The sequence below is a fragment of the Eutrigla gurnardus genome (genome assembly GCF_963514095.1).
Source record: "Eutrigla gurnardus genome assembly, chromosome: 5".
NCBI classification, from domain to species: domain Eukaryota; kingdom Metazoa; phylum Chordata; class Actinopteri; order Perciformes; family Triglidae; genus Eutrigla; species Eutrigla gurnardus.
The window spans coordinates 25,837,502-25,865,366 of record NC_139919.1 but is presented as its reverse complement, the minus strand read 5'-3'; the positions used below and the strand labels follow the sequence as shown (position 1 = coordinate 25,865,366).

Below are 27,865 nucleotides of genomic sequence, written 5' to 3'. Positions count from 1 at the left end.
TATCTATGTGGCTTTGTGGGACAGATCTAATCTGAACACTGTGTAAAATATAGTCAATGGGGTCCTCTAAAAGGACTGGAAATAGGCCTGTCAGACACTCATGGGGCATATGGCCAGGTACCAGCTCACCATGGCAACAGCTGATCCCAGAGAGGAGAAATGGCCCATGATTAAAAAAAACTAAACCTACAGTATTTCTCCTCTTTTCAAGAGAGGTGACATTGATCATCTTGTATTCACTGCGATTCAATCTAGTGTTTTATTCATTAATATATTAGGCTGTATTTTCCTCCCTGTAGTCTGTTTATGAATCCTCATAGTAGATTAAGCACCAGGTATGCTCAGACACACACACACACACAGAGAGAGAGAGAGAGAGAGAGAGAGAGAGAGAGAGAGAGAGAGAGAGAGAGAGAGAGAGAGAGAGAGAGAGAGAGAGAGAGAGAGAGAGACCTAGTCTGTGGCTGCTTTATTTGTTTTGTTTTGTTTTTTTTTTGGCAGATTGTCTTAATTGGGGGAAGTGAATGCTAATGGTGAACATGAGTTAGTGAGGCTATTTACAACAAAATAATTATTAGCCCTACATTAGAAATAATAATTGCCTCTTAAAGAGCTTTCAAACAGCGTCTCCTCGTCATATGAACGAGTACTAACTTTCCATCTACTGCTACCTATAAAAAAAAAAAGGCAGTCATTCATTCACAGGTTTTTATGGCTGTGTGTTACGCCGCGAGTTCAGCAGAGGGCGTCATCGGAGCCAGCTGTGACGAGTCAGTGTATCTGAAGGCAGAAGCGGACAGACGCTCACAGTGAGCGGTCATCGCGTCGGAGAAGGATGCGGCCCTTCGTGTCCCTGCTGCTGCTCGGTCTGCTGCGACCCAGCGCCGCCGAAACCCCGCTCACACAGGTAGGCCACCTGGAGATGGAGTGATGCGCAACACGTTCACAGTATCTGTAGATATATAATATATACTATGTATATATAATAGAATATAAATATATATGATATACAGATTAGACACTGAGAAACAGATGACATCACTGTGTTTTCTAACACACCTGCGCATATCTTCATCATAATGTATTCTGAAGAGAAAGTGATATTTGTTATGTAAACATTATGTCATATTTTGTCATATTTGATGTGATCCACATTTTTTTTTTAATGTTTGGTAAGTTATGGTGAATGCTGGTCTCGTGTTTTTAGCTGGACAGGCGTCAGGTAACGTGTTTTTGAGGTAGGAAGGTGAAAGTGTGGCAGCTGTTACAACGTGTTTATTTGATTATGGCGTCAGGATGTTTGCGGTCGAGCCTCCAATATTTGCACTAGGGATTGGCTGGGTCACACAGACCCAATAGTGACTGTTGATAAATACAGGACCCTTTACGAGATTTCTCACAAAAGAGCATTTGTTCATGAATAAATATAATTAGAAAAATATAATATTATATATATATCTATAAAGAAAATGACTTGGATGAAACTAATCATTAAAAAGGAGTGGGTGACTGAAATGTTACAAAACACACCCACCATAATCAAACATTGTTTTAGCAAGTGAAAGGTCAAATTCATGTCAAGGCCTGCAATGGCTGGAAAGTTGTAGAAATAAGTCCACATAAAATAAATGTTTGTTTTTTGTTGTTTTTTTTTGTTTTTTTTAAATACTACGATGAAGAAATTCTGGGGATTTTGTGGGCTGCTGTCCAGTCAAAACAAATAAACCTTGCTTTGACATTTTTATGTACTCCCCAGCGCTGTGGATCCACTGATGGCACAATCTACAACTACCAGGCAAAGACTCTAAACGAGAGTCACACTGTGAACCTCCGTGACTACAAGGGGAAGAATGTCCTCGTCATCAACGTGGCCACGTACTGAGGGTTAACCTTCCAGTATGTGGGTAAGAACCATAAAATATATACCGGTATATTTATTTGTATTTTTTTACATTATTTAACTTTTTTTCTTTTTCCTTCATCAGAACTGAATGCACTACACCAGGAGATGAAATCTCTCGGCCTTACCATTCTTGGCTTTCCCTGCAACCAATTTGGGAAACAAGAACCAGGGCAAAAACATGAAATCCTGCCAGGTTTAAAGTGAGAAAGTTTTCTCATTAAATGTAAAAAATTAAATATCGGCTCAACCACACAACTCAGTGAATGAAAACGGTTAAGCGGTGAGATTAAAGCAGTGTGTTATTTCATGACGGCACCCTCAATCTGAGTCACAAGCTTCACACAGTATGTATATTGTAATGTTCTGTAACAGAAGAAGCTTCAACGCTGGATGTAGAGAGGAATGTGCAATATTGGGAATCCTGTCAATCAGCAAAGCTTCATTTAATTGGGTGGTAAAGCATCTTTTGGCAATAAGACCGGCTTCTCCCCTTTCAGACACGCATAGAAATCCCGTCTCAGGTTCCTTAAATCTATAGCAAAGCCATCGTAGTACAGGGTTTTTTTTCTCCTCAGCATGTAGGGAATCCAGGCTGCCAAGCAACAAAGTACTCAGAGACACGTCCACTGATAAGCTGCCCTCTCTCTCTGGATTCCAGGCATGTCAGACCAGGCAATGGATTTGTTCCAAACTTCCTGTTGTTTGAGAAAGGCGACGTGAACGGAAAGGACGAGCAACCAGTTTTCACTTTCCTCAAGGTAAGTTGTGTCAAAAAGAGGCAGCTGGTTTATGGTTTGTATGCCAAACTCTTCAGATAATTACACATTAGACTATTAATAGCTCTTTGAACATGATTTTAGAACATTCTCACAAGGTTTTATGTAATATTTAACATTATCGGCATTGCTACTTTGACAATTAATGATTAATTTACCTCAAAGTTGTTACTCGACTGCAGAGACTTTATCTCTTGGCGACACCGTGCTTTCTCTCCCGTGCAGAGCACTTGCCCCCCCGTGGGTGACCTCTTGGGTGACCCCGCCAGAATGTTCTGGTCCCCCATGAAGCTCAGCGACATCAAGTGGAACTTTGAGAAGTTCCTGGTGGGACCGGACGGGAAGCCGGTGATGAGGTGGCACCCGAGGGTCGCCGTTTCCGTGGTCAAAGCCGACATCCGCAAACACCTCCTGCAGCAGTTAACGCAGGAGGTGTTCAACTAATCTGATGAAGTAGCTGTAATGAGACGCGCAGGACAAGTAGACCCTAAAGTAGAGTGTACAAGACTTAATGGTAACAGATTCTGACACATGGAAGGTGGCATGCTCAATGAAGAGGAGGCTCGAAAACAGGAACTCTGTGGGGCCTCTTCCGAGTCTGGGACTCAGGCCAGCTCTTCAGTGCATTCGGGCTGGTCTGCAAATCCCACAGCATCATGTCACTTTCCCCTCCGCTCTCAGGACCAGTTAGCCATTAAAGTCTAAATGGTATTTACTTCCAATAAATCACAGAGAATATCACGCTCATGTGCAGGCTCGTTTTTTAAACCTGATATTTTGTGGGTGTCATGTCGTGTGAAAGGTGAACATGATTTGGATTAATTTGTGGTGGTGCAATAAAAAAAAAAATGGGAAAAAGTATGAACATGAATAAGTAGCTTTAGATGTTAATAGACATTTAGAATAGATTTATTAAGCCAGTCAAATACAAAAAGTCTCACATGTGCTTTTGCCTACAGCAAAAAAGAAAAAGAAAAAGGGCTACAAGCCAAGAAAATACAACTGCCAGTAATTACAGCATACCTTTGAAAGTGCGATTCTTCTAATGTCTCATTTCAGCTCTCACCCATCAGGACTTTGTTCCCTGTAACTTAACCTGTTTGATATCATGGAGCCTTTTCCTATTCACCTGCACACGTTTTGAAGCTCTTTACTCAGGATTTTTAAGTGGAGGTTAGATTTGAGATCGGGTCTTCCTTTTTTAAAAATCAGATTATCTTATCAGGGATCTTTGTGTCACAGCCCGTCACAGGTTGTTGAAGTGGACAAAGCTGGACGTCCCGGGAAGGTTTTCCTCTGAGGACACTAGATTAAAAATACTCCCCTTTCTGCTGTTCGAACAGCATTTTTACATTTTTTCAGCAATTGCACTGATTGAATAAATTAACGTACAAAGAGGAAGACGGCCGTCACCGCCGCTTTAAGGTTTTGATGTTACTTCTAGATACTGTATGTCGGGGTTTAACTGTAGTACAGGATGCTGTAAGATGAGTATGAATATCAGAATGAGTGGTCAAATCATCAAATCAATTGTGGTCAAGTAGAAGTGTTGTGTTTAATGAGATTAGGTCCATTGTCATGGGGAAAAACAAGGCTGTGTATGTACTGTGCATTGTGTATTGTGTCTGATACAAACATACAATAGCTACAATATATTGGGATTACACTAACAACATAGAAAGAACAGCATTACTAAAGACAATGATTTACACTTAGTCAATGCAACTATCAAAACAGCAGGTTATAAATAAATTATCAATAATCACAATCATGTTTTTGGTATGATACCATCAAAATTCATTTCCCAAAATTTTTGTATTTCAACAACCACTTTTTGAACAGTTACACGCATGGGACATTTCTATAACATCGATGGTACTGAAGGAATCTTCATAAAATCAATCAACATTCACATTGCAAATTCTATGATTCAATGTACCGATATAGTCATCCATTGTTGGAATGAGTATACGTTGTCTTAGTCGTATTGGGGAATGGCTTCCTGTAACCCTACAAGTAACAAACCAAGTGTCAAGTCGTGACATATTTGCAGAGATACAAGCACATAGGTATATTTTCTGGAAAAAAAGAACAATGTCAATTATTCCAAATGACTTCAGTTCCTGATAAAAAAATCTAAATAATATTTCATGTATATATTCAGAATAGCGAAGTGTTTCACAAATAGCCTTATAAAACGCAAGTATAAACAACATTACAATAGGATATCTACAGTTCAGTAGGAAAATTATAGATCAAATCACACCTTGTCAACTCAAAAACAAACTGATTTCATGCTACTACCCAGACTCCATTTGGTGGGTACGGTGATGCTTTAGTGCTTTCCAGGGTCAATGTTCTGTCGCTCCCTTTTTCCAAATCCTGCTGCTGTAGCTGCTGTAGCTGCTGCCGCCGCCGCCGCCGCCGACTGGTCTGCAGACGCACAACAGGAACACGACTGCATTATCTTTACAGTCACAAACTGTGCTTCCACGCACGTTCCACGAATAGAGTCAACTTTTAGCCGCTAAGTGATGTAATCTCATGAGTTGACGGGTATTTGGATGCAAGTCCTTGCCAACATATGTTATGTTTCGGTCATTTGATGGCATTTTGTTTACAATAAGGAAAAAAATACAACACCAGCAATAGTATCAAAATGTGATTATGATAAAACATATTGTTAAATAAAATATTGCTGTAGCATACCTGCATTCTCTGGCGGTGGTCTTGAACTCTCTCCTACTGCTCTGGCCCCTCTTGGCTGCGGGTATGACGACTGCCAAGGAAAACCCTGACCAAAGAGAAAGCACCACCTTTGTTGGAATCTATATCTATATATAAACACACTCATCAGCAACCAGCAGCCCTTATGTGTTTGCCGTAACCTAACAATGGTTACTGAGTGTAAGCGTGGCTGGGATGAGCTACAGTTTAGACCTAATTACAACGGCTTGTTTCCTCCAAAAGATAAGGGGAGTAGAGGTGAGAGAGAAAAGAGCCTCGTTCCCTCAGTGAACCAGAGTCACTCCAGAGACAGAGACAGAGGGGCCTTGGAGGACCCTTACCGGGGTAACAGGCTGGAAGTCTCGTACGGGGGGCGGTGCGGCGGCGGCTGCGGCGGCTGTGGCGCCTGCTGCATTGGGCATCCGGGGAGGGAAGTGTACGGGCCAGCCCTCAAGGCCCTGCGGTCCCACCTGCACAAAGGGACCACAGTAGGGAGGGCTCAGCGGGCCGTTCACTGAGCCTGACGTGGGGTCTGAGGTACGTCTTTCTTGCTGCTGCCCCTACGAGGGATCACAAGTACACACGTGATCCCCAATCAGTACACGGCTGCTACTCAGCGAGGGTAAGTGGCCCCCGTTATGGCGCGGACCACTGCTGACCTTCGACCCTTCTGCTGCTGCCTCCCACCAAAAGGAGTGTGAAAGCTCCCGCTGCTGATCCCGAATGCACTGACAAACAATCTAGCTGGAGGGAGGCTCTCGTCCTGGAGTATTCATCTTTCCAGTATGATTACAGTCAACATACTACATGACTGCATTGTGTCACAAGGGGGCGCTAGTCTGCAACTTTTTAAAACCACAAATCATATCCTACTTCATGTTGCGTCCCAAAAGGCATATCAAGCAACTTTCAGTGAATGCCTTGGCTCTGATTAAAATGCACCCGACAGCACGGCCAAACATATCACCTACCAGGCCGACGGCATCGTATTTAAAATGTCAACATGTCTGCATCACTGCCAGGCTCAGACCTGAGCTGCAGCCAGTACCTGTTTGTGATGCTGCATCTGCAGTCTCTCCAGCTTACATCTCTCCGTGCGTTCTCTCTGACATTCGTTCTGTGCCTGATGAAGCTGTACACACAAAAAAAATATATATATAATTATGATTCAATGCAGGAAACAAAACGCTAAAGCATTCCTTATGATGCCACATATACAGGAGAGTCACAAAGCTTACCTGATTGGTCAAATTTGTAATCTGACCCTGGAGTCTCTCAACTTGTCGCCTCAAGTCCTCTTTTTCCTCATTCATTCGCTCCCTGTCACTCCTCTCTTTTCTGAAGTCTTCTTCAAAGATTTTCACCTGAAGTACAAAATAATTCAAAGTAGTTGAGGATAAACATGTATAACTGCAATAGACCCGTGTGTGTGTTGTGTTGCATGTTGTACCTGTTCTTTTAGTACAGCTATTTGAGTGAGAAGTTCCTGTTTCTTCAGGTTATTGGCTGCATCGGCAAAGTTACCCTGACCAGGTGGTTGTTGGGAGGATGACGGGGTGTGCAGGTTTAAGGCCTCCTCTAAAGCCTGAAGTAAAACAGGTATTACACATGATTAAAGGTCTCTCTGGATGAGCTGCAGAATGAGGAGTGATGGAAGTAGACTCACCCTGTTGAGGCGTTGGATCTCCTTCTCCTGGTACTCCCTCTGTTTGCTGAGGGGCAGCAGCTGATCTTGCAGGTAGCGAACCTTCTGCTTCAGCTCAGTGGTTTCAGAGTTGAGACACTCCTTCTCCCCCTGAATTACACATGCAAAACACCTTTCTTACAGTATTCTATTTTTACATTTTTACCTGCGCTTTTATGTCATGGTCTTGCAATGTTCCGACCAATTTGACCAGAAATGTGTGTCCTTGTATTCTCACCTGTACATTTTCAATCTTGGACTTGGCCAGCAGCAGCTTCTTGTCGTAGTCCCGCTGCCTCTGCTCCCTCTCCGCCTCCAGCTCGAGCACAGTCTTCTGGGACTCAGCCAGCCGTTGTCTGAGGTCTGTGATCTGAGGGACAATGTAAACCATTTAGTTGAGGACAGCATTCATCAACTCCAGTAACAGTTATCACATACAATTTACAAAAAAGTCGGATTCGGTGATAAAACCTCTCTGGTAAAGATACTTCAGTTGTTGCATGGGTTAAAATGCGTCTTTAGATATGCGTGTTATGAAATTATAAACTAAACCACAGCAACGAGGACACTTTTGCAAACACACGCAGTCCTGTTTTTGTGTAAAATATGAGCGAACCTAGTGACGCAAATGGATATATCTAGGGTTCTGTGGTCTAAACCCAAGGCTGCATGGTGTCGCAGTCTCGACAAAGTGTGAATGTAGGTCTCTTCATGACTGTGGGTGTGCACACGCGTAGGTGTGTGAGTATGTGTGAGAGAGTGTGTACATGTGTGTGTCTGTGCTGCCCTCTGACTGCACCGCGAGAGGAAGTCGGCGGGTACCAGAGAGGTGAGGGGAATTCTTACTGAGGTGTGACAGTCCTTGTGGTAAGCATGCTCAGATAGCGAGCTATTGCAAGATTGCACCTTTCCACTGGACAAGCATATAGAAAACACAGACACAGCTGCTTCACTGACGACTGATGCACACAAACACCAGAGTACTCTGTTCCTTAAAGATATTTCCGAAATTACAAAATCCCTGCCATCTGTCGTTTCAAAAAGCATGTCAACATTAATGGTAAAGGAAAAAATATTCTCTGTCCATTCTGAGCACATATATTTTATAGAATGAGCTCAGTTTTATGGAAAAATACTATACAATAATATACATGTAGATGCATCCATTCAAGTGCTTCACCTTAAATGTAAAGAGAAACACAGCATTTCCTAAAAATGTAACAAATAAAAATGAGAAGAATACTCAGTGGAGTGGATTGAAATGACATGATTTTATGAAAATGAACAGATGTGTTTTAATTTTTATAAAGTGAGTTTTGAAACGACAGAAATGTTCTTCAGAGGAATTCGGAGAGAATTAGGTGTTGATTCTCCTCCATCAGCTCTATCAGCCGAGGACATAGCGATGTATTTCCACATCCTTCACAACAGCTGTAAAGTCATTACTGTACCTTCTGTTCAAACTGTGACTTCATGGAGTTCCACTGAATGTCCCACTGCTTGTTCACCTCCAGTACCTGTAATGCCAGAAAGTGAAACAAATGACACTGAGCATATAGGAAACAAAATACACAGAGACTTTCCCCTATGGCAAAAGAGGATGAGAAATATGAGCAAAAATACTCACATCCTTTCTTTGCTTCTCCAAAAGCTTGATCTTCTTTTCATACACCTCTACATCACAAGGTTTAGTCGGGGTTTTCTCTGCAGCTTTTCCACTCTGGGGGCACACAAAACATTTCTTAATCCACAACATTCCCCCGTTACTCTAATTCTTACTCTAAGTGGGAAAGATTGACGTTTAATGAGAAAAATCGTAAAAATGTTTTTTTAAAAAGGGAAACGTTTAAAATAAAAAATGATTTTGGCATGTAAATTACATATTTATTGACAGGATGTAGTTGTAAAACTGCATCATGTAATTTGAACTACCTTCTGCGGTGTGGTGGCCTCCATCTTGGGCCTGACAGCAGCTGATTCCTCCTTCAACGGCTCCTCTTTGGCCTCTGGAGCTTCGGTGTCAGATGGCGCTGCAGGCGACGATGTTGCTGCTGCTGCTGCTGCTGCTCCGGCTCCCGTGACAAGCTCCTTAAGTTTCAGATTCTCCTGTCTGAAATGATAACAAGCGTTTGATAGGGAGGTCCCTTCCCAAAGTTTGTTGGATAAATCACACAGGCTCAGGATGTCCTTTGGGAAGAACCTATGATATCCGCCGTGTGCAATGATGCCAACAGAAAGCAGCGGAGTAATTCCCCTTCAAAAGTGAAAGCATGGTCAACTTTCAACATCCTGGACAAATCAAAAAATGTGTAGGGGTTTTGTCATCCAATTGAATGAGGGTGGGGGGGGGGGGGGGGGGGGGGGCTTATCCTAACAATGTTCATGAGGTCATAAGAAAGAAACTTGATAAGAAAAAAAAAAAGGAAGATCTGAGGAATGAGATGTCAAAGTTTTGATATAATTTCTTGGGAAAATACTGCAGAAGCAACACAAAGAAAAACAGTACCTCAGCTGTTCCAAGTCTTGATTCCTGATATGATGATCCTCCTCCATTTTCTTCCGAAGCTCGTTGTTCTCCTGTCTGAGCTGCTCACAGAGAGTCTACGAAACCAAAATACACAATATTACAATCACTATGTATAATAACAGGAACATTTTATATCTATGTGCCCACACGGAGCCAAAATCACCTTTAGCGTCATGGTACAATGCAAAGGGTTTTGCTTTGAGTGAAAATACGGATGAAAAACACGTGTCTTGAAGGAAAGAAAAAAATATAATTTGATATACAAATATAGGCAAAGTCAATGCAGATACAGCCTAAAGTGTGTATATTAAAATGAGGGTGTAATGTTTTCAGAAGTTCCAAGTGGTGAAGTGGCACTCTCACTGGTACTGCTTCCTCTTTTTGTGAACAGATATGTTATATTTCACTATAAAACGTAGCCCTTTATGATATTATCAGATGTATGACAAGTCACAGTTAATAGGTTTACAGTTAATAAATACAGTTTCTTAAAAAATGCAATGAAATTCATCACGATAGATGATTGTATACACACATCTTCTCCCACTTTAGGATGTTAATTCAAATACAATTATAAAGCACCGCTTGAAAAACCGCTTAAATCTCACGAGCAAGATGATTGTTTGATGATTGAAATGTATTTACATACAGTCATTGTGTTGCATACCTGTAGGAGGGAAGTTCTCTGTTCATTCTTTTGGACCTTAGAGGAAAGATGATGAAACTCCACAGCCATGCGACCAAGATGAGCCAAAAGCTGGTTCGGGTTAGACTCCTCTGCAAATATGCTAAAGGAGCTCTCTAGTCTCTTCAGCTGGCTGGTTAGCTCGATGTTCTCCTGAGGCAGGACGGGGATTACTCCTGCCACTGACCCGGCCTGGAGAGATACCCACACAGGTAAACAGTCAGTCCTTCCTCTCAAGTTGACTCAGTGTGCAATGTACTTCAACCAGCTCAAGACTGAAAGATCATCGTACTGCAAGTCATTATGCTACTTCTTCTATGAAAAGCAGCAGCTGATTTATCTGAAAAGTCAAACCAGATTTTCCTGTTGGATCTAAATTTAGTTGCCTGTGATTAGATTCAAGATTAAAAAAGGGTTTATTGTCCTATGCACAGGAAAGAAACGTGTCTTTCTGTACAATTAAATTCTTCTTTTGCTGTCCACAGAGTGCCAACAATGTAACATCTAATGTAAAACAAAGAAATTTAAAAAGGTAGCATGTGAGACATAAGTAAAAACAACAATAAAACCTCTCTTATACCTCTCTTATTGTCATGTCTTTTCATGTGTGAAACGGTATTTAGGAACAGTTTAAAATACGACAGGCTAGCCATTAACATAAGCTTTAACAAAATGTGTGCCTGACCCAGTGTCCTATTAACACATCCCCTAGGATGAAGCACGTGGATGAATCAGCGGTGTAATTCTAGTCAGTAATAATCCTGGACTTTCCCCGGGCTGACTCAGGCTGGAGCTACCAGTATTGAGTATGTTTGTGAGTCACGCAACATGGATATGTTCCTAATATTGAGGAAATGGTGATAAAAGAGGAAAGATTAGCCTAAATAAATTAAATGTATCAAATTAAAGATGATTTTAAGTCAATAAGGTACGTACAGTCAAGGCGTCTGGAATCTTCCCATCTACATTCACAGCCTCAAACTCCGTCGAGGCCTCCTGTAAAGACCAAAACGTAAGTAGCACCACAGTAGTGGAGTGACTGGAATTATATAAACATCACCAGTTTAGAGCTGCCATATGTCATAGTCTAGGCTGTTATAAGGCCTGCATATCAGATCAGATATAACTTTATTGCCACTATACGAATACAGCCAAATTACAGAATTCTACAACAATCAAGATTGTTTCTGTCCGTTCCAAAAGCTCTCACTCATAGTACAATTTACTTACATTGGGCTTTTCAGGCTGAAGGGTCTTCAAACAGCTCGTCTGCTCCTCCTTCTGCTCTGCAGTGGGATGTAAACAGTGTTTACCTGAAGCCAAACCAAAACCAAGGTTAGGTGTCAGCCAGTACGATTACATCACTGTGCAGAATAATCATCCACAAACGTGACAACACGTCTACAAAGTTAGATTGATATTTACTATCAAGTATGTGAGGCCTGCTCTGCGTCTCCGTCTGAATGGGCCCTCCCATACACAGACTGGCGGCGAAGCTGGATGACTTGAGGGCCTCGTTGTCTCTCACAAGTTCCTCCACTCGCTGCCGAAGCCTTGACGCCTCTGACTGAGATTCTTCCAGCAAATCACCTGCAAGCGTCAAGAGATCTTGTCTCTGTCCAGCAGTACTTCACTTGATCTTGATAAAACATGCTTAACAACACTGTGAATACTAGATATATCAGCGTGAGCAGTCATCAAAAGTGATGCGATTGAAGTTCAGCGAGAAATTGCGTGCGAGGAGCACTCCTTTGCTGAGTCACAAAAGCTGCAATCATGTCGTTCACATCTTATGCAATCTTTTCGACAAACTACCAATGAAGATCATCAGGTTTTACTACATTCCACCGCATTTGATACGTGGCAGTTTGTACATTTTAAATGGGAATTCAGGCGGACACACGGCGATGCGTAATGCCGCATCGGTGGCAGCATCTTTGAGGTAACCACGGTGTCTCGTGGAACCTACCTAAGCTCTTAAGTCCCTTCATCCGCTCCCTCAGTATGCTGTTCTCCTCCAGTAGCTGTCGATAGCTGCTTCCTCCTCCGGCCTCCTCCCTGGCCTTGACCTCACTCCCACCTGGATCATAGATGCGGTACGGGCCTTTCCCTTCCATTGCCGTTGCTCACTTCCTAGACATGGTCCTCTGAACTGTGAAAAGAGAAAGACAAACTGTTATTTTGGTGCTTACTTAAAGTACAAGAAACTACGGCGGAAGATCACAGAGTGGCTGAACTTCACAGCAAACAATAAGTGCTGATATTAAAGCCTTTAAAAAGATGGAGGACAAAGAACGTGCGGTGCTCCACCCTTTGTAATAACAGAAGTAACTTGAAGAAATGAAAACAGTCACATTTGAATGCTAAGTGAGACGGCGTACAGCTCATAGGCAATGTGAAAGTATAGTAGGCAGAGCGTTAGAGCAACCAACGTCAACTGTTGACATTCATGTCTTTATGCAGAGAGAGAATTGGCTTTAACAGAACAGTATGAGAAAGAAAATAACTTAACCTTTTGTTACCTCTTGGTTGTCACAGTCCTACACTAGAAAATCCCCTTGAACCACAACTCATGCTGGTGCAATATTACAACCACTCAACTAAAAAAAACAAATGGTGTTTCTGTTATTTCTTGATCGCAGATTAAACACCACCCACTTACACATGTATGTTACCTTTACGCCTTCCTCTCAGTTAATAATATATAGCAGGGCGAGTGTAAAGCATCGGTGAAGCCCAGTGAAGAAAACAAAAGACCAACTGACAGCTTCTGAGAGGACAAATGCAGCAACATTACCCCCATAATGCTAGCATGCCAGGAGTGGAACATATGTGCTAACGTTTGTGATGGCTAAACATGACAACTACAACGTTCATATCCGAGGGGAGAAAAGGGACAAAAGCAGAGGCGAAAAACACCAAATGTTCCGTGAATCTCGTGGACGAACATCTACCCATTAAACGAGAGTCAAACATAGCACAATCCAGCAAATGATAGCTACCTTGATTGGCTGGAGAAGGCTAATATTAGTTTTCGCTGTTGTCATGCAAATTGCTAGCAACATCCTCGTTAGCTGTCGGCTAGCTAACACTAGATGACAGTGCGGACGGGAAGCCGCTAGCTCCTCTTTTTACTCACTACAGATACTTTAATCGACGCAGTAAGTCGGTCGGAAAGCGGAGTTAAGCGACAAACAAAAGAACAAAGAGGTGCCTTTTGTCTGGATACCTTTCAGCTCGCAGTGGCCTCTCGTCTCTCTGCCCAGACATCTATTACGGAAGTGGTCTACTGATCTATGCTGTAACCCGGGAATTTCCACAGCGATTGATTGACAGCGCGGCGGACCAATCAGGGCACGGCTCTCTGTCAGCGGGCCACCCACTGGGAGCCACTGGCCGTAATGTAAACACTGGAGCGAAATGCTTCACCTTATTCACACATGAGTAGTGCAGAAACTTCTCGAGAATGACACATTATGGACTTTTAAATAGGTTCACGATTATTCACATGTAGCCGGAGTGGCTCATGTGACACAAGGACACTAAGAGGTGAGTAACCAGACCAAAACAGATCACCAAAACCAGCCTGATTTTTTTTTTTAAACTCATGATGAATTTAATTGAACAACTAATTCTTCTTCTTTTTAGTACCTTAAGTAACTCACGCCCCATCGCCCAGGGACAAACCCCACAATTTTCACAGAACTACTTTTTTCTTCATTGATAACTTTGAGAAGGGGCTGGTGGGGGTTTCTGTGATTGCATCACACATTTCCTCTGAACTAGGAGGGCAATAAGGCAATAAGGCCAGTTCAAGTAACACCAAGCTTTTTAAATCCACATTTAATATTGTGAATGGGGCAAAACATTTTTTCAGTTGTTTTTATTATTGATTAATCTGATGCCCTTTCCTTGAAGGATTAATTTTTCAGTGGATAAAATATTTTAAAAAAATAGTAAAGAAATGATGAAGCTCAAATTGATTTATTCAAATGTATTGCTTTGTCCAACAAACAGACCAAAACCTAAAGGCACTATTGAAGTAAAACACAATACATAGCAATATATTAAATATTCTAATTTAAGGGTTTAAAAAAATAATTCTTGAACAATTTTATCCATTATCAAAATAGCTGCTTATTAGTTTTTGATTAATTAATTATTATTTTCTCCTCTGACTGTGATACAATGATATCACCTGGGATTTTGGTTACTCATAATACCACAATGAAGTTTAAATGTCATGTCTGTGTGGTCTTGTTAACGAGCATTGTAGCACAGTCATCAGAACTCTATTTCAGACCCCTGAATGACCAATCATGAATGATTTAGAGCAATAGTGACATCTTGTGGGAATAAACAAACAGGTAGCCTGCGGTCATGTTTCTTCCTGTGGAGGTACAAAGAGCATTCTTTGGGTAACTGGAAGGAAAAAACTACTTGTGATGGATTTAATTTTAGCACTTGGCAATCCCAACTGAGTGTTGCATGTTTCCATGGCTCTGTAATGGGTCGAATTATCAAATTAACTACCAAACATAGCTGATATGAATCACAAGTAGAACACACCACTGCTTGTGCAAAAGGATAATTAAGACAGACACCCTCTGTGATTTTTTAGATCTCAAGGCTTGGAGGTCTTAATGGGAAGCATGTTGTGAAACACAGGAAACACACAGTTTGCAAATGATGGTACTTCAAACTTGACATCATTTATAAATAAATACATCTAAACGGATCAGAACCATACCCTTGTTTTTTCTCTTTATGCGTCCACCATTATTAATTCCTGTAATGCAAAAAAAAAAAAAAAAACAGCACATTGATGGTGTACAGCAGGAATACGGAGGTACGGTTAATGTTAAAGTGCTCTTATGGAGAAACCACTTTAGCTGATATAATAGTAAAACTTCATTAGAGCCACGCCTTAGAATAAAAAATAACTACTTTTCATGAATAAATATGCAGCCTAAAGGTCTTTTGATTCGATTGAGGAGTCACATGCTTCAATTAAAACCACAAACAACAACAAAGTGGCTTCAGACCGTGTAGTAGCAGGAGCCCCATTTGCCAGACAACACTGATAAAATGTGCGCATGTGTTCCCAGGAGAGCTTTTAGCTGGTTACAGGAAAAAACAAACATGCGGTTCACATGGCGTGCCACCAAACACCTTGTTCTTGTTTATAGGTTGACAGTGTTTCCATCTCGGGCTGCTGAGATAATAAACAGGCTGCCAGCACAAAAACAAAAAAAAGCCAGAGGATGCAGGAAATGTCACCTATAGTTTCATCCTCCTGGGTACCAAAATAATGTTTGTTTTTCGCCTCCCACCTACTTTTTCCAAAATGTTTTAAAATATTTTCTTCGTTGCATGAAGAGAGAAGAGTGAGCAGACGCCTTGTGGGAAGGGGTGATCGTCGGATTAAAGCCCACAGTGTATAACAACGAGTACCGCGTATGCACCCCACCCTGCCGAGGCACAAGGACAGTCCGCTCTCCGTCTCCGACAGCAGAAATCAGCAGCTGATAGTCATTAGCTGTGCTGCTTCATACAAAATGTCCTTTTGTTAGCCGACTAGTGACTCCAGCTGTTCTCTCCGGGCCTTAAACCAGCGACATACTTGCTCAAGGGTCTCTATCACTATGCAAAAATATCTGCATAAACACCAGATATGCTTCAGTGATAACTCCCCAAAAACCTTCCTACCACTTTTTATTGAACATTTAAACCAAAAGAACAGTGTGACAGATTGCAAAGTGCATGCCTCTCAAGCTTATGTATAAATAATAACAACACTAAAGAATCTATTTTATTTTTAAGCTAAAATTGTGTTATTTTGTTTCCTAAAATGGTTCAACATGTCCATAGTCCCGTTGTAATGAGTTACAAAAACATATTCACCATAAATCTATTCAACCAGCCCCGAATAAAGGAAAACACAGACAATACCACAAATAATCCTAATAAGTCTAATGTGCTCTGTTGCTATACCTTAAAATGATAAAAAACAAATAAACAACAACTCACCCACACATTCAGCTCGTCTCGGAGAGAGGCGCTTTTTAAGGAAACTGGTGAATAGGGGGGGAAGCAATTTCACTGCAAGACTTGGGGAATTCCCATAAAATGGCCTGATACTGTACGCTAAAGCCTGCACACAACCTGGTGTTTGTCCAACTGTGTGGCCTTGCCTATACTGGGCAACACAACACACAAAGTGAATGCATTTAGTTAGGCATGTACAGTATCTTGCAGCACACAAACACCATATTAATGCTTATCAGCAAAATGCAATGAAGAGAAGAGGCCATAAAAATGTGACGTGTGAAATGAAGAGAGCGGCATTCAAGAGAAGTGACCTCTAACATATACCAACTTGTGTATACAGTACACTACGTGTCTTGTTTGCATGATCACATCATCATGCAGCTATAATCACAGAGATTGTGGATTTCAAAAAGTCAAAGAGGATTGAAGCGACACCCACAACCCTCTCTGAGGACGCCGTAAACTTCAAGCTATGTAATTCATGACATGCAAGCCGCTTTGAACAACACCACAGTCCAAACTTCCCCCCCGTCTCTCAAAAGGGAAATTCATAAATTGTATATTTTGACATTGGCTGCGTTTTAACAATGTGCTATTGAAGTAATCTCTTAATCTTTCATAATTATCATCAAATGGAGCCAATTTCATGTTGGGTGTGCCATTAAAAACCAGAGAGCGACTGACTGCTGCAGACTCTATTTGTTGCCATGGATTCTGGCGTACTGCAGGGGATTTCCTCGCCACATACGTCTTTTTTTTTTTTCTTCTTTCCTCTTTTAACTCAAAGATGGCCTGACAACAGCTGCGCTCGCACATACGCAATGAACTGAGACATTGACAAGAACAGAGACAGCTGTCTTGTACTTTTCTTCCGTATGAACAAATGCACAAGTCCAACTGAAACAGATGAAATGAAGCGTAAAGTGACACTTGTGTACATATTTTCTACTCGCTCAATTAAATGTGTAGGGGTGTAGATGACTGTTTATTCCTGGTAGGTCGAAGGGTAGTGTATAAAGTGAAAAGAGTGGCAGAAAAGACTCACAAAAGCCTGATTTGTTTAGATTTATACCTACAACATGAGCTGCTATCCAATAATCAAACTTTAAGGGTTAAATGGAATGTTATTATCCTGTAAATAACTTTTTATTTGCAGAATAATTGCATTTTCTGAACAGCTTATCGAGTTTGCGGAAGAGGCATTCGCTTGGAACGGGATTTTCCTGATGCTAAATATTCCCGCTCTCGTTCAGCTTGGGCCAATGCCATTGCCAGTATCAACACAGTTAATCACGGAACTGGTCTGCCAAACAGAAACCAGTACACCCCGCCCCGAAAAAAGGAGCAGTGAGAAAACGTGATACAGACAGAATGATATACATTTCACTTTAACTTTCGTCGTAAGTGGGAGAAGGAAGAAGTCAAAAACATTTTTTGGTTGTTGTAGTATTAGTCATTTTATTCTTTATGATACTTTAAAATCACAGTAATCTTTGGAGGGCCCGCAATCTGAAGGCACTATTCGACTTTTCCAATAAGCTGTACATATGAAGCACCTTTCTACACTATATGAACATCTTCGTGTTACATATGACTGTAAAAAAGAAAAAGAAAAAGGACATCCTGACGGACGGGACAATCGGACTGGAGAGCAGGAAACTGGCTTGGAAGGCTGGGAGGTCATAGGTCATGGTTTGGCTGAGGTGTGGCAGCAGTTTAGGGACACTGACGTTAACCATCGCAGTTTCATTCTGTGATCAGGCATATCTTTTTTTCACTGAAGTCTGTGGATGGAGCTGCAGGGACAGGTTTAATCTTCCCCTCCGCAGAGCAACAGCAGGGTTTTACGGTAGTCTCCTGTTGTATCGCCCTGAAAAACGATGGAGAGCAAACACAGCTTGGATTAATGGGAATTACTGTTTTTTTTTTGGAGGGGTCATCACAGAGCTGAAACTGGGAACAGGGTTTATTCATCTCAACCACACAGTGGCAAAACACAGTTATCTCTCACTAATGTTGAATGAATGTGAGTCATGGGACATGCTGAACTCACAAGCCACGAGTCGCAAAATCAGCTAAAATCAAGTGGAATTACCCTTTATATCAGCTGACACTCATTGATATAGATGTCTATCTCTATATTCATCATCGCAACTATTAAGACTTAATCTTTTGACATTTTCCTCATTATGGGAACTACAGTCAACTCAACTTAAAATGAAAATATAAACAGAACTTCACAACTCACACAAATTAATTAATGTGAGAATCAACAATATATCGCAAATTATTATTTACATTCACATAAAAGCCTATCCAGGGCACCCTACTTGCTTGTTAGTATTGGTGTCACCATGATTTCTTCTGTAAATTATTATAGAACAGTTTCTGGGGACTTCCTGTCTCTGCGGCTGTCAGCCAATCACAAAGCGGATATGGAGAGGAAGTTAAAGCATGCGAGGGGAATTCCTGAACAGCTGTGCAATAGCCACAGACCCATCGTCCGCCACAGGAAGCTATAGATTACCAACCCGACCCCATCACAGCAGCAGAGAGAAGGATGTGCGACACACAAAGCGGGACAAAGCCAAGGAGACACAAACCCTCCGTAGAGACACGTAGATGAGTCGAGAAAACACAGCAAACCACACAGGAGTGTTAGTTGACAAAGGTTGCGACTTACGATCATAGTTTCTACCTGGATGAATTCATGGAGCGAGGCATCGTGTGTTTCCTTGAAGTCCTTGCGAATGTTGAAAAGGTCGACCTCGCTACGGGACACCATGATGCGGATCAGCGCTCTGTCGTCCGTACCAAGGCCCTGCAGCAGAGATTAATAAAGACTTTGTTTATTCTGACTTACAGTAACTGCTCTGAGATCACTGAGCAGCATGTACACCAAGAAAGCAGAACATAAAACCTAAAAATATTACATGCATCAACAGATATGGTTTCATCGCTATCAGGCATCCGAGGTGTGACGTGCAGCGGACCGCTAGAATTATACAACTGCATTAACTTGCCCTATTTAAAGCCGGAAAAAATACCTTCATAGCTTTGTAGAGCCGATCTGCAAAATAAGAGGGCTGGTTCTTTACGCTGCGAACTGCAAAGCAAAGAGAGAACGAGAAAGAGTTGAGGAGGATTCACAGAATGTGTGTTGTCAGCAGTTCACACTGTGACACTCAAATGTAGAATAAGTTCAGGGGCAATTATTACCTAATGCATAAAATGCATTTTTGACATCTCCTGACATCTCCTTCTTGATAATCTGTTCGATGTCCTTGTTGGAGCATCTGACAAACTCCTGGAAGACTGTAAATAGCAAAGAGGGGGGGATCGGTGTGTCATGAGCTGGATCGATGTCACGGAAATTTAGAGAAACACGCACATTCGCATTCGTAATTAATTGCTCACTGTGATCTATCTGTCTCGACCTTTACCTTTCCTCAGATGGGGGAAGCTTCTGGTGCACAGAATACTCATGAACTTCATCTCCATGTCATCAGAGTCAGCATTGCACGCATCAGCCAGTTCCTGATAAGTTCAGGAGGAACAAATATTTAAACCCATTGTTCAATTTAATATTTGAAGCAGTTAGACGTTAGTTAAACGTCATACACTGAATCACCTGAGCGTCTGCATTAGCTCTTTCGTCATCGGCAGGGCCGTCCTCTCTTGCCCCCTGAACAGAGTAGAGACAGATTAATGCTCAACTGAGTTGTTTCTGTTTAACATGTGAGTAATGAGACGAAAAAGAAAGTGTGCGTGCAATTAAAATGACCGTTTTCGTTCTCTCAGCAGACTGCAACCAGTGAGTGGGCGTGGAAACAAAACACAGTCGAAGTTCTCATGATGATGATGATTACCTGCACGAGAGACACAAGGATGCGGCAGAAATGGCCTGATGTATCCGAATGAATGGCTTCCTCCAAAGACTTCTTGTAGGCTGTGATGTAAAAGGTTTGCATGTTAAAGCCTTACTGAAACAAGTAAAGTTTCTTTTTTTTGCATCAAACTCACCGTCCTGATAAGCAGCGTTCATGGCAAGTATTTCTTCATTGCTCCTGGTGACCAGGATCTCTATCAGAGCGTGTTCGTCTGTCCCAGCACCCTGTTCAAAATCAAGAGTTTAAGGAACAAAAAGGCAGCTGGTTTTCATAAATGCAACAACAAAAACCACATAAACATGAACCACATCACACAGTTAGGGAAAGAACGGTGTAAGTGTGAACTGTTCTTCCGCTACTGACACAATTCAGGTTTTTAAAATCTCCATTTAACTTAATGAAAGACCTTGATATTGATCACCTCATGCCTCATGAATAAGCCAAGAATGGTCTTGTGAAATATCAGAGCTAAAATAGGTTGATTCAGTTAACTTTTGAAGCTTTTTAGACAACAAGGCAATCAGTATATGATAATAATACCTAAAATGCAATTTTCCTCCAATTACATTCTATATTATTGGCATAATTAACAGTATATGTATGAAGCTTATTATCTGTTATCCTATTCAGGCCTAGGGGGAAACTGTACCTCCATTGCCTTCCTCATCATTTTGGCATCAAACTCTGCAGGGGTGAGCATGAGCGCGATGATCAGCCTCTCTAAGTTCTTTGACAGCTCAGACTTCAGGTCCTTCATCAGATCCTGAGGATATATCAAAGTAGTACATAATAAGCAATCACATGTTGAGTTTGACACGTCCAGAAGTAGATTAAATAATTAAGAGGTAAGACATACTGTATGTTCCAGCCTGAGACTGACTGAATTTCAATTATCTATCTATATTTCTCTCACCCTTCCCAGTAGGGATTTGAAGGTCTGTCTGATCTCTTGCCTCTGAGCATTGCTTCTCTGTGCAACAATGTCAATGATTGCATCTTCGTCTGTTCCTGTAGGGATAAAAAAAAAGGGTAAAATTAGTAAAACTTGTTTTGCAAAATTGTAGCCGTGTAAATTCACTTTTCTGTGTTACATACCGAATCCCTTCATAGCTTTCCGCAGCGCTTGTGCATCAGCAGAAGGGTCAAAACCGTGTGCAGGGCGGATAGTTGGCCTCAGCTAAGGTAGTGGGATGACACGAGAGAGAGATTCATTATAATTTATACATAATAAGGATGGGAGGTTTGACTTGATAAATGCATATTCAATTAAATAGTTAAATACACCAGATGTGTGAGATTAAAAGCCTCAAACATGCAGGACTCCACAAGAGACAGGGAGTTTGTCGAGGGGGAGTGTGCCCCCTGGAGGTTAGAAGCCCTGGCACTGCCAACAATGGAAGAAGGTGTAGGTTGAGAAACAACTCAAAGTTTTACAGAGCTGCAGTGAGACCAGCTATTGTTGACCAAAATGCTGAGATCATTTTGACATTCCCTCCAAGGACAAAGAGAGGCAAGCAGAGGTTTGGTGAGCGCATTACAACGAAAAAAGACTTTCTATTGGAGTGAACAGCATTCTGATCCTATCCGCAGTCTCACAAAGCTTTTGCTGTTCAGACGCGGCAGCAATATCAGCACCAAGTTCGTGGCACTGCGAGAAGCAGGGTCATTACAGGGCCAGCAGGTAATCAGCACATGCATGCCTCTGCCAAGCCAAACATGCAACGACACATCTAAAGTGTGAGCAGATGGGGCCCCAAACCTGGACTTTGGTCATGGCACTTATTTCCCACATCTTGTAGGCTATCTGAGCAGCTTCGGGGAAGAACTCTCCAGCTAAGCTGTAACGATCAGTTTGACACAAGACAGCGGCGTCAGCAAAGCCAAAACACTTCAAGTGGTACAGAGTGAGCTATTATTAAATACGCTGCTGCTTTACTTTCAGATAACCTTTGAATATCAACTTCACCGACAACATTCTTCTCAGATAAGTCAATAAAAGTAGTTGTACTCCCCTCAGAAAACAATAACTTCTAAATAATAAAGTGGTGCTCTATCGCCCCCCTCTGGTTGCTTCCATTGCTTGCAGTCAGACTGTAACTTACTCGTCATCTCCTCCACACAGATTGAGCAGAGTCCTCTTGTAATCCCCTGATGTGTCGTCCTGGTTTTAATATCGACAAAATGAGGTTCAGTGTGTGATCTGATGCTATTCAACTGTACATACATTTGAAAAAGAAATGTATTGATATTTTACCAACCTTAATCATGTTATAAAGAGACTTCTCATATAATAAACGGAAACACTCCCGAATGTCCAACATGTCTATTTCAGAGCGACAAATCATGATCCGGATCAGGGTGTTGTCCGCTGTGCCGAGACCCTGGAAAGGAGGGCGAAGACGAGTGGATCAATTTTAAGTAACATATCAAAAACATTAGACTACAATCTGCAACAAAACAGACATGTCAGAATGAATGTGTTGCTGAGGCATATCTGGAACTCGACGGAATGGCTATTTTTACTAGTCTGTTTACCTTCATTGACTTGTAAAGACGCTTGGCAAAGAACATGGGAACACTCCTTATGTTCTGCACTGTGAGAAAATACCAAGGAGAGAGTTGTGTGTTAAACTAACAACTTGACGCCTGTGTTGCTATACAGCAGTACGTTCAGTGTGTTTCTTACCAACAGCCAGCATCAGCCTCTCAAAGTCCCCAGACAACTCGTGCTTTATGCTGTCCTCTACGGACATCTCAGCAATCTTCTCAAACGCGTCGAAAACTAAACAAACAGAAGGCAACGCTGTTTATCTCGTGCTAATTGAGGTATTGTAATGATGTTAATTGTATTGTAGTTCAGAATAGCATGCCTCGCACAGTGTTCTTGGCATTAGACAGAGGAGTGTGAACACTACTACTTTTAAGGTGCCATTATCTCCTGAAAGACTTGAGGTCACACTGAGAATGTCTCCATGCCTCACTGTCGTGCTAATTGTCCCGAAAGCTCACCCATGCAGAGGTGGGTCACACTGCGGTTTCCCAGGATCATGATGAATTTGGCCTCGTCGGTCCCCCACTGCTCTTCTCCGGCTGCAAACAGATCCTACGCAGAGGTAAGGAAGCACAGCATGAGAGCAGAGCTTATCTACCTTAATAAGTAATCTAATGGTACATTGCACGTTAATATCACATGTGGGTTATGTTCAAGGACATTTAAAAATCCACTTTTTTTATTTGAGCTAACGGTATGGCTTTAGGGATGGTAATGTTAGTCAGGTCAGCCTGAAACTTGATCCAAACTGTAATATCTCACCTATTGTATGGGTTTCCATAAAAAAAAGGCATTATGGTCGACAACACTACTGATGTTGACAATCCCCTGACTTTCCATTTAACATAATTTTATGTCAAAACCAGCAGAACTAAGGACATCCCTTTCATTAGTTTTGTGTTTCTGTGATTAGTGCCATTGTAAGCAGACAAATGCTCTAAATGGCACCAAAAAAAATTACTTTTAGTCTTGATGATGGTATGTTTTCAATTTCTTGAATAATAGGGACGATATGTTGGTACAATATGCTGTACTGAGGGCATTCAATTGTCACCTATGTGTTACCGTGTGTCATTAAAAAATGTGACTATTTTTTTAATAAAGGCCATGTAGAGACAATAAGTCCAAGCATGCTGCATTTGTAGGCATTAAGTGTTTCTCACTTGTGCATCCTGCTGCACCAGGTCTGCATCCACCACTCCTGACTCATCTCTGGTCCCCTGGAACCATCAGACCAGAACAATCAGTCAGCGGTCACAGGTACTGCGGTATGGTTGATTACATCACCTCCACAGTGAACTCACCTGAATTAAAACAACAAGCATCTTCTTAAAGTGACCCGACGTGTCCGTGATGATATCCTCCTCCATGTCTCTGCCGTAGGCTGGAGACACAGACATCCATGTCAAATATTGACAGATGCTTGAACAGATAACGTGTTTATTTGAAATGACGTCTCATGGAACACGTCTTACCGTCCTTGTATGCTGCAACCATCTCATGCATTTGTCTGTTGTTTCTAGATGCCATGATTTCAATGAGGCATTTCTCATCTGTTCCAGCTCCCTTGAAAAAGAGCATTAAGTTAAATATGAAGAAGTGAGTGGAGTATCATAAAGAATATCACATTGAGGTAAATATCTCACTTTGACTGCATCGTGGACTTCTTTGGCGTCGTGGTAGGCTGAGGTTCTCATCAGACTGACGATGAGACGCTCGAATTTGCCCGTCAGCTCATACTTCAGATCCTCAATCAGGTCCTTTTGAAACAACAAAAAACATAATGGAGTTCTAACTGCTGTCTACATGTGTTGTGACTTACTGTATGGCATGATATGTTATCTAAAATGTGTGTTTCTAATAGAGCAAGCATGAATCAGAGCTGCTAGGATGATGACTACCTTTCCAAAGCTGCATTTGTACGCCGCGATGACCGCCTGCCTCTGTGCATTGCTCCTTGAGGTGACGAGGTCCAAAATGGCCTCTTTATCACTACCTGAAGGAAGACACAAAGTAACATTTTCAACACCCTGTAATCTCAGATCTGTGTGAAATTCTTTATCAGTTCAGCCCACGAGGAGCGGAGAAGATGAAAGATCACAGAGGAGTGAGGGACTCACCGATGCCTTTCATAGCATTGTAAAGGTTCTCAGCGTCAGCGGTGGCATCAAAGTCCGGAGCATCTGTTATTGTGCCTCTGAACACCTGTAAGAAAAAGACACAATACAGAGAAATTTTACTTTTTGGTACTACAGTTAAAAATAAAGAATTTGTCACATGATTTCACCGTCAAGCCAAGCCTCTGAGTATACTGTAAATACTCCAATGTTCAAAACTTGATTACAGACTCAGGGTCCAGATTAAAAGACATTATATAATATATTATGTGTATTATAGTCATATTATAATTACCCACAAAAGCACAATAAAAAACTATTTATTATGTAGATAAGTCCTACAAAGAGATAACTATACCAACATCTCCACAGCTTGGATATGTAGCATGTAGTGCTAAAACATACGCTAGATAAGCCCAATGGGATTTCATTATTAGACTCATAAGGCTGGCAGGTACATTTCATTATGAAATCTCTTTGAAGGCTATTTGAAAACTCTGAAATCGTTGTAGTCTTGTTCCATCACAGGCTGTGTTCAGCGTTTGCTCCTTCAACATTTGCTGTGCTGCTCATCTCAACACAGAACAGCTGAGAAACAGGTTGGATATGAACCTTCCCAGCTAAGGGTCAGGAGGTCAGGACTCACAACACACTTAGATTTTTCAGGGTCATGAGTCTCCACATCCCACTTTTTTTAACAGAACACTGGTTCAAGCCACACTTCCCCCCAGGGTTGTGTATGTGGACTGTGTTAAAGTGGCATTGGTGAAGTCAAGGCTGCCATTACTGCTGCTTGCACCTGTCTCACCCCCCCAGCTGAGCAGAGGAAACCCGGCTGTCTGGATCCGCATGTTAGGGGTGGGACGGTGGGTGTGTACGAGCGGGGGGTCAGGTTGCACAAAATGTAGCTCCCTTCGCGGGGGTCTGGGATACAACGGCTCCAAATGTCACACAATGAAAACAAACTCCAATGGACATGTAAGGAAAATAAGACTCACACTCACACTTGAAAAATGATCTTTAAACATTTTGGCACCGTGAAGGAGAGTGTGGGAAATAAGATAAAAAGTTGGCCCACATACTGAAAGCTCAAACTGCAGCTGCTGCCGTTGAGAGTACTGCTGCATTGAGGCAGTCAGCCAAAATGTGCCCTCCACCCTGTCGAAGGGGGCCGCCGCACATGCTCTGATCGTCTGCTTCGCCACGGCGACCATCACTCTTCACGACAGCTGGAGAGCCTCACCCACGTAGCAACAGGGCCACAAACACAAGCCCCCAGCAACAAGCCTTTAAGTAAACAAATTGCATTGCTGGGTCTCATGGGCAAAAAGTCCTAGTGTGGGTTTAATGTTAGGAGCGACATACCCTTCCTTTCCTCCCTGATGTCCTGCATCTGTTGTCAAGGCTACGACTGCACAGAGTATAGTATAGTGTGTGTTTCGCCTAGATGAAGACCTGGCCTGGACACTGACTTACAGCTTGGACAATAAAGTTGTACGACAAAGCCATCGGAAAGATGCTGTCGGGTGTGTCTATCAGATGTGACACCCTACACTGCCGCCTTTATGATCGGGAGGAATCACATGGTGGCAGGTGGCAGAAAAATGGCCTCACCCCCTCCACACCTCATCCAATGGTACGCAGAACCATCCACGTTCCACGGACACAGGATCTGCCTCATACTTACATAATGCAAAATGATCAAAAAGGTCCTGTCCGCTTACCATATCTACGTTTGGTCTTCTGTGTTAACACAGCGCAGGAATCAATAGTTTCAGGCCTAGAGAGAGAGAGAGAGAGAGAGAGAGAGAGAAATGCTGATGAAGGCTTGATAACAGCATTGCAAAAAACATCCCTGCCCTAATGAAGGTCATTCCCCTCCAATGTGCGGGTCATCGTGTTGCAAAGAAGATATATACATGATGATTCCTCCCTTTTTCTTAGTAAATCTTATGAGGCGGACCGTTAAAAGACGAGTTTCGACCTCACATTCACCTAAATGGCATTTGGAATTTGCATTAAGTCGACTGGCAGGAAAACTATTTACTCACATTTTCCATAATGCAGTACTCTAACATATAATGCAGCCATTCAGGAAAGCACATGGGAGAAGCTGCAGCAGATGAAGATTCCTGCTGGTTTTGGCCTGACTGACCATAGTTTGTCATTTTTGAATCACTGTGCAAAATTACGATTAGATTTCTACAGAACAAATGAAAGGACTAACAGAACAAATGAAAGACATTAGCCTACATATGTAGACTAAGTGCCATTCAGCCTTTTCTACAGAGAAAGGGAGAGAAGCCTCAGTCAGGGTTGAATTGCTGCACTGTTTGTTTAAGAAGTGAAGTCCTCTCTCTCTCAAAATAGCATGCACAGTTTAACATAATGTACCAATGAAGTTCTGGTGGGGAGTGGGCCTCTATAGAGCCACACCCTTCTCTGTACCCACACTATAGAATAAAGGCTTTACATTAACTTTTATATCTATATTTATATATAACTTTAAACCGTTTTCTGTAACAATAAAACCCATGTTTTAGTTGAAAATGATATCCCTTTGATATCCACTTCGCTTAATTAGACTCCTGTGGTATCATGCTCTACTGCGATTAATTATGACGCGTCAGCAAAACTTCTCCAGGGGCACTATGGCTTCGGACTGAAGATGTTCGCAACTAAAACATAAAGAATATTTTACCTTCTATGTGCAGGAAGTATCCCGGGAGAGTGGTCCTGCTGTCTCTGCTCTGTCCCTGTCCCCGCTAACCCGCTCCGTCTCTCCTCCTCCTCCAGACTAGGCAGTCCCGTTACGTGTCCTGTGACGCAACGACTGCGGTGGTCTCTCGCGCAGTTTAGTAAAATGTGTATGCGCGCGCGCGCGCGCGTGCGTGTGAGCCTGGATGTAATCTAAATGTTGGGGGCATATTAAAACAAACATTTTAAAGCTATTC

General features: G+C 42.0%; 3 protein-coding genes across 4 annotated transcripts; 1 reads left to right on the top strand and 2 right to left on the bottom strand.

The window, feature by feature from the left end:
• Positions 1-767: 767 nt before the first annotated feature.
• gpx3 (glutathione peroxidase 3) lies at positions 768-3,420 on the top strand. Its single transcript, XM_084010007.1, has 5 exons — positions 768-907; positions 1,757-1,904; positions 1,986-2,103; positions 2,562-2,661; positions 2,905-3,420. Exons 1-5 carry the CDS (start codon positions 836-838, stop codon positions 3,121-3,123), a joined length of 657 nt encoding a protein of 218 aa, XP_083866133.1. The 5' UTR covers positions 768-835; the 3' UTR covers positions 3,124-3,420.
• Positions 3,421-3,572: 152 nt separating this feature from the next.
• Positions 3,573-13,688, bottom strand: tnip1 (TNFAIP3 interacting protein 1). Its single transcript, XM_084010003.1, is given in 20 exon segments — positions 3,573-5,112; positions 5,389-5,473; positions 5,748-5,778; positions 5,780-5,833; positions 5,835-5,966; positions 6,455-6,538; positions 6,645-6,770; positions 6,857-6,991; positions 7,073-7,201; positions 7,329-7,460; positions 8,542-8,607; positions 8,718-8,810; positions 9,023-9,200; positions 9,597-9,691; positions 10,285-10,494; positions 11,239-11,298; positions 11,533-11,615; positions 11,728-11,892; positions 12,272-12,454; positions 13,532-13,688. Coding segments are annotated over 19 exon segments (2,088 nt in total). The 5' UTR covers positions 12,420-12,454; positions 13,532-13,688; the 3' UTR covers positions 3,573-5,030.
• Positions 13,689-17,792: 4,104 nt separating this feature from the next.
• Positions 17,793-27,713, bottom strand: anxa6 (annexin A6). Of its 2 annotated transcripts, none has more exons than XM_084009769.1 (25): positions 27,613-27,713; positions 26,636-26,691; positions 24,915-24,999; positions 24,696-24,790; positions 24,441-24,554; positions 24,270-24,360; positions 24,099-24,178; positions 23,958-24,014; positions 23,253-23,346; positions 22,930-23,025; positions 22,779-22,837; positions 22,502-22,624; positions 22,346-22,404; positions 22,003-22,081; positions 21,339-21,420; positions 21,157-21,251; positions 20,893-21,006; positions 20,377-20,467; positions 20,223-20,302; positions 19,985-20,038; positions 19,797-19,890; positions 19,573-19,668; positions 19,401-19,459; positions 19,037-19,174; positions 17,793-18,223 (listed from the first exon to the last, which is right to left on the bottom strand). In XM_084009769.1, the coding sequence occupies exons 2-25, from the start codon at positions 26,636-26,638 to the stop codon at positions 18,164-18,166; spliced, it is 1,998 nt and encodes a 665-aa protein (XP_083865895.1). In that variant the 5' UTR covers positions 26,639-26,691; positions 27,613-27,713; the 3' UTR covers positions 17,793-18,163. The 2 variants fall into 2 exon arrangements, with proteins under 2 accessions (XP_083865895.1, XP_083865896.1); XM_084009770.1 differs by having other exon boundaries at positions 19,052-19,174.
• Positions 27,714-27,865: the final 152 nt, after the last annotated feature.

Bases quoted from the DNA above. Each gene is read 5' to 3' on its own strand.
- anxa6 (XM_084009769.1), bottom strand. The intron at 24,555-24,695 runs GTAGTCATCATC...TTGTTTCAAAAG, and splicing joins ACAAATGCAGCTTTGGAAAG to GACCTGATTGAGGATCTGAA. The intron at 19,460-19,572 runs GTAATAATTGCC...TTTGCTTTGCAG, and splicing joins AAATGCATTTTATGCATTAG to TTCGCAGCGTAAAGAACCAG.